Source organism: Pteronotus mesoamericanus, unplaced genomic scaffold (genome assembly GCF_021234165.1).
Source record: "Pteronotus mesoamericanus isolate MK-2021 breed Mesoamerican mustached bat unplaced genomic scaffold, CSHL_Meso_final scaffold_31, whole genome shotgun sequence".
Classification (NCBI taxonomy): Eukaryota; Metazoa; Chordata; class Mammalia; order Chiroptera; family Mormoopidae; genus Pteronotus; species Pteronotus mesoamericanus.
Genome location: NW_026555312.1, coordinates 35300107 through 35313033, shown reverse-complemented (window position 1 = coordinate 35313033; position 12927 = coordinate 35300107). Strand labels below are relative to the sequence as shown.

At 37.2% G+C, this 12927-nt stretch overlaps 1 protein-coding gene across 2 annotated transcripts in view; it reads right to left on the bottom strand.

The window, feature by feature from the left end:
* The window catches only part of LOC129085608 (E3 SUMO-protein ligase RanBP2-like), a 79690-nt gene extending 67150 nt beyond the window's left edge, over positions 1 to 12540 (bottom strand). For both annotated transcript variants that reach the window (XM_054592020.1, XM_054592021.1), the window contains exon 1: positions 12354 to 12540. In XM_054592020.1, the coding sequence (XP_054447995.1) occupies positions 12354 to 12425 (72 nt within the window). In that variant the 5' untranslated portion in view covers positions 12426 to 12540. The remainder of the gene's footprint in view (positions 1 to 12353) is intronic.
* Between the last annotated feature and the right edge of the window lie 387 nt (positions 12541 to 12927).

Below are 12927 nucleotides of genomic sequence, written 5' to 3'. Positions count from 1 at the left end.
TTAAAAATCTAACAAAATGTGTACAAGATCTATATGAAGAAAACAAAACGCAGTGAATGAAATCAAAGGAAATAAATGGACAGATTGTTCATGTTCATGAATACGAAGATTGCATACCAACAATGTATCAGTTTTTCCCGACTTCATCTATGGATTCAATGCAATCCCAACCAAAATCCCCTCAAGTTATTTTGTGGATAGCAACAATCAGATTCTAAAGTTTATATAGAAAGGCAAAACAAACAAAAAACAGAAGAACCAACAAGACATTGAAGGAGAAGAAAGTTGGAAGGATGGACACTAATCAACTTCAATATAAAGCTAGCGTAATCAAGACAAATTTGGTATTAGCGAAACTATAAATAGGAAAATGGGACAGAAGCAAGTGCCCAGAGAAGAGAGCCAAGTGAACTTTAACAAAGGAGTGAAGATAATATGATGAAGAAAAGACAATTTTTAACAAAGAGGGTACAAACAATTAGACATCCACATGCAAAAAAAATGAATCTAGACACAGACCTCACACCCTTCACAAAATTTAACTCAAAATGAATCACAGACCTAAATATAAAATGCAAAACTATAAAACTTCTAGTAGGTAACGGGAAAAAAATCCAGATGACTGAGGGTTTGGGTATGACTTTTTAGATAAAACGCCAATGGCAAAATCTATGAAAAAACGGATAAGCACTAGTTCATTAAAATGAAAAATTTCTGTTCTGTAAAAGATACTCTCAAGAGAACGAAGACAAACTACATGCTAGGAGGAAATATTTACAAAAAACACATCTGAGAAAACACATCTGAGTATATCCAAAATACACAAATAATTCTTAAAAATCAACAACAACCCACTTTCAAAAGTCGGTCAAACATATAATCTTCCAAAACTAAATCAGGAAGAATTAGAGAATCTGAATAGACAGATTACGCCTAGTGAAATTGAAGCAGTAATCAAAAAGCCCCCAACAAACAAAAGCCTAGACTGGATGATTTCATGGGTGAATTTTACTAAACATTCTGAGAACACCTCTCCCTCTCAAACTATTTCAAAAAATTCAAGAGGAGAGAAGGTTCCAAGATCATTTTACAAGGCCAGCATTATTCTAATTCCAAAATCAGATAAAGACACTACAAAAAAGAAGTTATAGGCCAATATCCCTAATGAACATAGATGCTAAAATCCTCAACAAAACATTAACAAACAGAATACAGCATGCATCAAAAAGATCATACACCATGATCAACCGGGATTTATTCTAGGAATGCAAGGTTGGTACAACATTCACAAATCATTAAATATGATTCACTACACAAAATGAATAAAAACCACATGATCGTATCAATACAAGCTGAAAAAGCATTCGATACAATTCTACAGCCATTTACGATAAAAACTCTCAGCAAAGTGGGATTACAGAGAACATACCTAAACATAATAAAGGCCATATATAACAACCCCACTGTCAGCATCATACTCAACGGGCAAAAACTACAAGCGTTCCCCTTAAGATCAGGAACAAGACAGTGATATCTGCTTTTTCATCTCTTTATTCAACATAGTACTGCAAGTCCTAGCCAGGGCAATCAGACAAGAAGATATCCAAACTGGAAAGGAAAATGTAAAACTATATTTGCAGATGACATGATACTGCACATAGAGAATCCCGAAGATTCCACTAAGAAACTACTAGCACTGATCAATGAATTCAGCAAAGTAGCAGGATACAAAATTCATATCCAGGAATCAGTTGCATTTTTATATGCCAATAATTAAATAACAGAAAGGGAAATTAAGAACGATCTCATTCACAATTGCTTCACAATAAAATAAAATACCTAGGAATCAACCTAACCAAGGATGTAAAAGACGAATACTCAGAAAATTATGACACTGAAGAAAGAAACTGAAGAAGCTACAAATAAGTGGAAGCTCATACTGTGGTCATGGATAGGAAGAGTTAACAACATTAAAATATCAATACTTCCCAAAGCAGTCAATAGATTGAACACAATTCCCATCAGGATTCCAATTTAATATTTCACAGAACTAAAACAAATATTTCAAACATGTATATGGAACCACAAAGAGGCCCACATAGCAACAGTGATCCTGAGAAAAAAACAAAAGTTGGAGGAATCACACCACCTAATATTAAACTATACTCTAAAGCCATAGTAATCAAAACAGCATGATATTGTTATAAAAACAGACACACAGGTCAATGGAACAGAATAGAGAGCCCAGAAATAAAATAAACCAACACCCTTTTAGTCAGTTAATATTAGAGTAAGTAAGCACATACCCCCGTACAATGGACTAAAGATAGTTTATTCAATAAATGTTGTTGGAAAAATTGAACAGATAAGTACTGAAAAATAAAACTACACCACCTTCTTATACCACACACAAGAATAAACTCAAAATGGATTAAAGACTTAAATGTTAGACCCAAAATCATAAAAATCCTAGAAGGAAACATAGGCAGCAAAATACTGGACATTGCTTGTAGCAATGTTTTATCAAATATTACCTCCCCTAGAAAACAAAAGAAAAAATAGACAAATGGGGTTATTTCAAACTAAAAAGTTTTTGCACAGCAAAGGAAAAAGCGTCAACAAAATTAAAAGACAACCCACAGAATGGGAAAACATAATCGCCAATACATCTCATAAGGAGCTAGTATCTGAAATTTATAAAGAACTTACAAAACTCAACACCAAAAAAATAAATAACCCAATTAAAAATAGACAAAGGACCTGAATAGACCCTTCTCCAAAGTGGACATACAGATAGCCAATACATGTGTAAAAAGATGCTGGAAATCACTAATCATCAGAGAAATGCAAACTAAAACTACAATGAGAGATCATCTCAGACCTGACAGAATGGCTATCATCAATAAATCAACATACAGGTTCTGGAGAGGATGTGGAAAAAGAGGAACCCTTCTGCACTGTTGGTGGGAATGCAGATTAGTGCAGCAACTGTGGAAAGCAGTATGGAGATACCACAAAAAATTAAAAATAGAACTGCCTCATGACCCAGCGATTCCACTTCTGGGAATTTATCCAAAGAAACCTGAAATATTAATTCAAAAGAATAGAAGCATCCCTATGTTCAGTGCAGCATTATTTACAATAATAAGATATGGGGAAGTCCAAGCATCCTAAGATATAGAAGCAGCCCAAAGTGTCCATCGGTAGGTGAGTGGCTAAAACAATGAGACATACAATGGAAAATACACAGCCAAAAAAAGAAGAAAATTTTACCCTTTGAGACAGTATGTATGAACCTGGAGAACATTATGCTAAGTGAAATAAGCCAGTCAGAGAAAGACAAATACCATCTAATTTCACTCACATGAGGACTAATGAACTGGACTAACAACTAAAACAGAGACAGACTCATAGATAGAAAGCAGGACAACAGCTAAGGGAGTGGGGAATAGTAGAGGGTGGAGGGATTGAGCAAAAAGGAAAAAGGACTCATGGACATGGACAATAGTATGGTGATTGCAGGGAGTGAGGGAGGAGTAAGGGGACTAAATGATAAAAAAAAATACAACACCACTTTGCTCAGTTAAAAAGATTAAAATAAAAATTAGTCAAAAACTTGAACAGACACATCACCGAAGTAGATACAGAGACAGTAAATAAACATATAAAAAGACCCTCCACAGCAATTTAATTGCAAATTAAAACAAGGTACCATTATATTCCTATTAGAATAGCAAAAATCCACAACACTTACAATACCAAATGCTGGTGATGATGTGGTGCCACAGGAACTCTCATTCATTGCTGGTAGGAACGCAAAAAAATGGTGCAGCCACAATGGAAAAGTTTGACAGTTTCTTACAACACTAAACATATGACCTATCAACAGCACTCCTTGTTACTTACCAAGAGGGGTTCAGACTTCACACAAAACCCTGCAAATTGATGCTTGTAGCTAAAACTTTGAAGTAACCAAAATGCCCATCAGTAGGTAAGTGGATAAAGTGTAGTACATCCAGACAATGGAATACTGTTCAGCACTTCAAACAAATGAGCTACCAAGCTATGAAAAAACATGGAGGAAACTTAAATATGTATCACTAAATAAAAGAAGCCAATCTGGAAAGGCTACATGCAGTCTGATTCCAACTACATGTACTTCTGGAAAAGGCAAAACTATGAACAGAGTTAAAAGGATCAGAGGCTGTCAGGAGCTGAAGCAAAGGAGAAACGAATAAACAGCACGAAGGATTTTTAGGGCAGTGAAACTACTCCCCTTAGCACAATAATAACATACATGTCTTTACACAGTTGTCAAAACCCACGGACCCCACACCAGGCATGAACCTTAAGGTAAACTATGGTCTTTGGGTGATAAAGATGTATCAGTGTAGGTTTATCAATTCTAACAAGTGTATCACCCTGGGGTTGTACATAAAGGGGGAAGCCATGCATGTATGGAGACAGGGAATATGTGAGAAACCTCTGTACCTTTTATGCAATTTTGCAGTGAACTTAAAACTGCTCTTAAAACTTGTGTAATAAAAAATGTTAAACTCTAACTCTCAACAAATGCCCTTAAGCAAAATGAAACAGTACATTAAAAGTATTATACAACTGACACAAAAATGCAATGGTGAGTGAATATAGCAAAATAAATCAAGTAATATTACATTACACAACAGAACGGGGGGGAGGGTGCAAATGATGAGCTCAACTGCCACCAAAAGAAAAAAACATATGACAAAATTCAACATCCATTCCTGATTCACAAAAAATAAAATAAAAAAAACCCTGGAAAACTAAGAATACAAGGAGTCTTCCAAAAAACAAGGAATACTTTCAACATATTAAAGGTCATAAATAAAAAGCACATATCTAATATTATCCTCAGTGGTAAGTACTGAAGGCTTTCACCACTTCTATTCAACAATGTACTGGAGGCTCTACTCAGAGAAGTTAGACAAGAAAAAGAAATAAAAAGCAACAAAATTTGAAAGCAAAAAAGTAAAACTATCTCTAATCATAGATGGTAAGACCCCATATACAGAAAATCCCAGAAAATCCGTAAGAAAACTATTAAAGCTTTAAAGCTTTAAAGACTAACTCAGCAACATTGCAGAGTACAAAATCAAAACACAAAAGTCAGCTGCACATCAGCAATGAATAGAAAAAAGAATTTAAAAAAGCAATTTCAGCCCCGCCTGGTGTGGCTCAGTGGATTGGGTGCCAGCCTGCGAACAAAAGGGTCACCTATTTGATTCACCCAGTCAGTGCACATGCCTGGGTTACAGGCCAGGTCAACACTAGAGGGCCCATAAGAGGCAACTACACATTGATGTTTCCCTCTTTCTCCTTCCCTTCTCCTCTCTCTAAAAATAAATAAAATCTTTAAAAAATTATTCCATTACAATAGCATCTAAAAGAATAAAATACTTGTGAATAAATGTAATCAAGTTGAAATAACTGTACACTGAATATTACAAAGCATTACTGAAAGAAAGTAAAGCTCTAAATAAATGAAATGATATGTTCATGGATAACATAGCCTAATATTGCCAAGATGGCAATACTACCCAAAGCAATGCATTCCAATAGAAATTCCAACAGCCTTCTTTGCAGAAATAGAAAAGCCAATCTTCTTATTTACGTAGAACTGCAAGGGGCCCCAAATAGGCAAACACTCTTTAAAAAAATAAAGTTGGAGCACTCACCAATTCCCAATTTCAAAACTTACTACTAAGCTACAGCAATCAAAACAGTGTGGTAAGAACAGACATGTAGCTTTAGCCAGGTAGCTTCATTGATTAGAGCATCATCCCGCTATGCCAAGGTTATGTGTTTAATCCCCAGTCAGGGCACATACAAGAATCAAACAATGAATGCATAAGTGGAACAAGAAATCAATTATCTGTCTGTCTTTCTCTCTCTTCCTATGTAAAATCAATCAAAAATTTTTTTTCTGCAGAACAGACATGTCGATCAATGGAAGAGAACTGAGAATTCAGAAATAAACCCATCGATTTATGGTCAACTGATTCCTGACAAGGGTGCCAAATCCATTTAAAGGGAAAACAATACCCTCCTCAATAGATGGTGATGATACAACTGAATTTGCAAATACAAAAAAATGAAATCAGACACCTTCCTCACACCATATACAACAACTGAAAATGAATCAACAACTTAAATGTAAAAACTAAAAATCATAAAATTCTTGGAAGAAAACATAAGGGTAAGTCTTCATGACTTTGGATTTGGCAATGTATTCACACATGACAACAAAAGCACAAGAAACAGAAGAAAAAAAAAGATAAAAAATTCACCTAAATTAAAAACTACTGTGAATCAAGACATTATAAATAAAGTGAAAAGACAACCTACAAAATGAGAAAAATATCTGGAAATCTTTTTTTTTAAGATTTTATTTATTTTTTAGAGCGAGGGAAAGGGAGGAAAAGAAACAGCGATGTGTGAGAGAGACATCAATCAGTTACCTCTCACATGTGCCCCAATTGGGGACCTGGCCCACAACCCAGGGATGTACCCTTACCAGGAACAGAACCTGTGGCCTTTCAGTGTATGGGATGGCACCCAACCCACTAAAGCCACACCAGTCAGGGCAGGAAATCATATCTTAAAACATATAAAGAATTTCCACAACTCGCCCTGAGTGGCGCGGCTCTGTTAGTTGGGGATCATTCTCTAAAGCCAAAGGTTGCAGCACATGCCTGGGTTGTTGGTTCATCCCGGATTGGGGAGTGTGCAAGAGGCAGCCAACTATGTTTCTCTCTAGCACTGATGTTTCTTTCCATTTTCCCCTCCCTTCCTTTCTCTTTAAAAATAAATAAATAAAATCTTTAAAGAACAAAAAATTTCTACAACTCAACAACAAAAACAAAAATAAATTCCATTAAAAACTGAAGTAAAGAGCCTGACTAGACATTTCTCTAAGGAAGATATGGACATGGCCAATAAGCCAGGAAAAGATACTCAATATTATTAGCCACTAAGAAAATGTATTTTAAAACCACCATAAGAAAACACTTCACACCTATTAGATGTGCTAAAATAAATTTTTTTTAAAAAAAGAAAGAAAATGAGTCTTGGCAAGGACGTAGAAAAACCAGAACTCTCTTACATTGCTAAGAAGTAAAATGACGCAACCATCGTGGAAAAAGTTTAGTGATTGATTCCTCAAAAACTAAACACAGAATATAGCCCCATAATTGTACACCATGATATATACCCAAAAGAAATGAAAACAATGGCTCAGATAGATATTTGTGTACCCATGTTCACAGCAGCATTATTACCCCTAAGAGCCAAAAGGTGAAACAATCCAAATGTCCTTCAACTGATGAATGGATAAACTGTGGTATGCACTGAATTATTACTCAGTCATAACAAGGAATGAATTTCTGATACATGCTACAACATGGATGAATCTTTAAAACATACTAAGAACATAAATAAGCCAGAAACAAAAGAACAAATACTGTATGTTCCCACTTACGTGAAACATCTAAAATAGTCAAGTTCCTAGAGAAAGAAAGTAGATTAGGGGTAACTAGGAGCTAGGAGGAGGGAGGGGAACAAGGGAGTTACTGCTTAATTATTACAAAGTTTATGTTTGGGTGATAAAAGTTTTATAAAAAGACAGCTAACCCTGGGGGGTACGGGTGATGACCTCCCACGCAGGCATAAAATCCTGTATAACTTTGGACTCTCCCAAAACCTAACTATGTAGATAGTGGTACTGGTTGGACAACATTATGAATGTAATTAATACAACTGAACTGTATACTTAAAAAGTGGTTAAAATGAAAAACTTTGTTACACATATTTTATCATAATTTAAAACATCAATAAAGTAACATACTGAATCTCACTGAACTGCACACTTCACATGGGTGAACTGTATAGTAGGTGAATTATATCTCAATAGATCTATTAAAAATATACTCTAATTTTATGTCACAATAGTGACATATACTCAGAAAATTATTCCAAGTGATCTTATTATGACAGTGTTTATACTACATCATCCTGAACAGGGTATATTCTAAAACTAAATAACTACAAGCAATCTTAAACTTCATTCAGTATTCTTAACACTTGCGAAAACAGGTCAAGAATATCAGGAATGCTTTTTAAAAGCAAAAGCATATACCAGAATCGAGTACAGAGAGTTTCCCCTTCCCCCCACACCCCACACATCAACTCACAATTTTAAAAGATATGAGGAAGTTTATGCAAATAGTAACACATAACAGTCAAGATGGCACCAAAAGGAACAGAGCTTTCTTCCCTCTTTTTAAAAATGAATAGACTCCCACAAGGTACAATGTTAACACATAATAGGAAAAACAACTCCATTAACCTATTTTGCTTCCAACTATCTCATTAAAGAGGCCTATCTTAAGATAAACAACAGGTATTAAAGATTAGTACATACAAACATAAAATTTGGGGTAAACATAATTTTGTCTCCAATCTGCTCATTCCACAAAGTAACTGAAGCCCAGGGCTTTAAGTGCCTTGTGTAAAGATACACATAGCTAGGAAGAAGGAAAGGCAATACTGTAAAGTACTATTTGTAATGCAGTCAGTGTGCTTCTTTCCGGGACACCCTGTGGCACCGTAAGCAAACACTTGAAGTCACTTAAGCTGCTATCAAGAATGGATGTGAGATTATAAAAACATTGTAGAAACATTCAGACTTTGAAAGATGCCACAACTGACTCCCCCATCTCTCTCACATCCCCTGCAAGAAGCTCAAGTAAATGAGCTTGTTCTCAGAATGAACTTAGGAACTCCAAACTTGTGAAGATCCGACAGGGTGAGAGCAGGGTTTATAGTGGACTATAATCAAAGTCTAGATACTGAATGGTGACTTCCCCAATCTCCATACCCCAGAAAATGAGCTCAAAAAATAGAAGACAAAAATAAGAGAGAAAACTGTGGAGAATCAAACCAGAACCAACTTATGCTTTCACTTATTATATGGAATCTGAAGAACTTTAAACAAACAAACAAAAAAAAGTAGGAACAGACTCATAGATAAGAGACTGACAGTTGTCAGAGGGAGGAGGAGGTGGATCACTGCGTGGAAAAGGTGAAGAACTAAGAAGTACAAATTGGTAGTTACAGAATAGTCACAGAAATGTATAATCACAGATTATACATTTGTATAATACATTTGTAATAGTCATACAAATGTATAGTCACAGATAATAGCACAGGGAATATCATCAATAATATCAAAACAACTATATACAGGGACAGGTGGGTACTGAAGCATCAGAGGGACCACTCTGGATTTTCTAACCACTCTGCTGTACATCTCAAACTAACACAGAATAATACTGAATGTAAACTGTAATTGAAAAATTTTAAAGAATTTAAATTAAAAACACATCACAACGATGACAGAGAGAAGAGAGACAAACAGGGAGTGGTGGGTGGGGGCCTCAAGGATTATGTCCCAGAATTGAAGGAAATAAGTTTGCCAATTCAAAAGAATCTTTCAGAAAACCTGTAAGCTATCAAGAACAAGAATCACATCAGACCTCTAACAATAGTACAATGATCAAAAATTTAAGTGATGCTCTCAAAATTGAAGAAAACAATTATTTTGAACCTATAATTTGATAACCAAACTATCAATTAAGTTAAAGACATTTTTCAGGCATACTATTTTTAAAAATTCCAAACATTCCTTCTCAAAGCAAACTGGAGATTGTGCAACACATGAACAGAGGAAGTAAGAGGACAAGTTACAAGAAACCAAGAGTCTAAGACAGAAAAGTGAAAAAGATTTCTCAGAATGACAAACAAAACTCACAGAATCACAGATGTGTAGTAAAGAGAAACAGAAACTACTCCAGGTTGGAGCAGCAAAACAAGAGTGCTTAAAAAAAATTCTTCAAAAAAAAAAAAAATGTTTTTTAACTTGAAATTGATGATGTGAACTGTTTGATCACACTTGAGAGTTTAATTTGAGTTTGGGTTAAGAATTAGTAATACATCACAGAAAACTAAATAAACCAAAAAATAATTATTAACTCCAGAAAAAATAAAACTACACCATAAAGGTAACTCAAAAGCACTAAGTATTCATTTAACTAAAAATTACTATAACAGAACTGGAAGAACAAGGAAGGAAATAAAAACATCTGTGGACAGAGGTCTGGACAAACAGTTAGAAAGCATCTAAAATGGAGAGAAGGAGATCAAGAAATAAAAGTATACATGTACGTTATTCAGAAGAATGAAGTACAGATGGAAACAGCAGAACAAACAAGAGCTGTCAAAATGTCTCTGAAGAGTAGAAATCAGGGGTCTGGAATGGGACGCCAACTAAACACAAATATATGAAAACTAAATAAAAGCCATCTGGCAAAACAAAAATAAAAGAAATAACAAGTAAATTAGAAGACATTCAGCAGCACCCCTGGGCCTCTACCCACTAGAAGCCAGTATCAGGAGATAGCTGACATACTCAAAACATGCAAATCAATAAAATTATTGGTGAAAATGAAAATTTTTACAGAAAAAACTAAACAGACTTTTTGGCCAACCCAATACTAATCTCTTTCTACTCTTTACAGAGTCTGTCACAGCTGCCTCCACCACCCCTCTTTTTTTGTCATTTCACCTAGACGTGAGTTCACCAAATACATTCACAAATACCAAACTTACTTCCCAATCAATATTCCACTGAAACCCCCAGGTTCTAAAGTAATTTATCCTTGAAGAAAAACATCTGATTAAAATAATGCTCTTCAGATGTAAAAGATGGCCATAATAACCAATCCTTAAAATTTTGTCCCCAACCCTCTTTATTTCATGGAAAAGCCAGGTATTTCAAAGAACAATCTAATTAATGGCTAGACCAGTGGTTCTTAATTTTTGAAAGCCAGAATCCCCAATAACAACCCCATAGAAAGCTCTAAACTTTCATTTAAAAAAAAAAAAAAAAACAGTTGTATCAATTTCAGGGATTCAAAAAACCTAATTATGATTCTGTTTTTGATTCGGGCACCATATTTGTATTCTTAACCACGCCAGCAATTTGAAATTAGTCTGCATGTAGATACCTATCCCTCTTCTCTGGTGAGATAGGCTGTAACTTCTCCACTATTCCTTAAAAAAACTAAATCAAACCCCTACCAAAATCTTGTTGAGCCACCTATTGATCTTTGATAAGTATTTTTATTCTCTCCAGGTGTCAGTATCCACAGGGTTGTTGGGAGCACAAAATAAGAGAGCATATGCCTAGTATATGATAAAAGATACAATTACGTTGCTGATCGTCCTTGAGTTTTGGTGGCTTTTTTCACTTCATTTATCTTTCTTCTCATAGGCCCTTGCCCACAACAGATCAGAATGACTGTCTTTTTAACATCAACATCTATTTAGTGCTCACTATGTGCCAAGTGTTGCCCTAAATGTTTAACGTGGATTGTCCTTTATGCTCCTATGAATACCCAAACTCCATCTTATCGATGAAGTAAGTTTAACTTGCCTGAAGTCTCACAGCTTATAAACAGCACAGCTGATTCCACCACAGGCAAAACGACTCAAGACCCTGTGCAGCCACTCTAAATTCCTTTCTCCTCACACCCAATCACTAAAATCGCGTTCAATACAAAATGTCTAGCCCGTTATTTATCTTAAAAGAGGAAAAATGCCCTAAAGCATGCTGTTTAAAAAAGTTAAAATTTTTAAGACATAATATAATAACGTCCTGTAACAAATTTAGAATTCCCAGGATTCCGTTTTAATTTTAAAACAAAAAGTAAAAAGACAAGTTAAGTTTCCAAGACTGCAAGGAGTGGAAGCGGGGTAGAACCCGCCGCAAAACGCGGGGGGTGGTGAGAGGAGAAAACTCCCAGTGCCGTTGGCGCCGTCCACCTAAACACCTACGAAGGGCCCAGTCACAGCAGCAAAAGCCCACCCCGGAGCTGTGTCAATCCCCGCTGGGTTCCAGCAACCTCCAAGCCTAGAAGGCGCCACCTCCGCCGCGGAGGGTAACTGTCTGAGAGACGAAAAGAACACCGCCGGATATGGCAGGCGCCCAAGCCCGAGGAGGAGGAGGAACCCCCCCAGACAGAATAAGCCTGCGGGTGAAGACAGCCGAGAAAGGACTAAAGAGAAAGAGCTGGCACTAACGGCCGCCCGCTGAGGTCTCGTCCCTCCTCCCGTCCCCCTGGAGCTCCTGAACCTCACACCGCAGCGCAAGAGCTGACCGGCGCCCGCCGGGGGCCATGAGGCGGGCGCCACGCGGGGCCGGGCCGGGCCGGGCCGGGCCTAGGCGGAAGCCACCCGACTCTCCTGGACCCACTAACCTCTCGGGGCGATGGAGCAAAGCCCTGCACCGAGGCGATGTACCGCTCCACCTCGGCCTTGCTGCGCCTCATCGCGCCGCTGACCTGGCTCCCAGAGGGCGAGAGGTCAGCGCTAAGGCCCACAGTAGACACCGTCGCCAGGAGCCAAAGTGCTGAAAGCCTGTGACGCACCGTCGCCGGCAGAGAAGCGACCGCAGCGTGCGTGTTGCGTAAGCACTGTGCGCCACGCCTACGACTGGTGCGCGGAGCCTGCGCAGAGCTTACTGGCCGTAGGCCCTGGGTTCAGCGTTCGGTCCCGTGGCTCACAGGTCAGATTTTGCCTGTCAGAGCATGGGCAGGGGCCTAGGCCTACTTGAGAAAAAAGTGTTTGCCGTGGCCAAGGACTAGTAACTAGGTCAGCAATTTTCAACTGGTGTTTGCTGTAACGATTTTTAAAACGGGGAGAACCTGACTAGTCAGGGACACTGACCTCTTTTCCCTTAGATTGTTAAGTAGAAAAATTACAACAGCCAATACAATAGCTGTCTGGTGTGAGTGAATGAAAATTATACCTATTTCTTCATGTCAGCAAAAA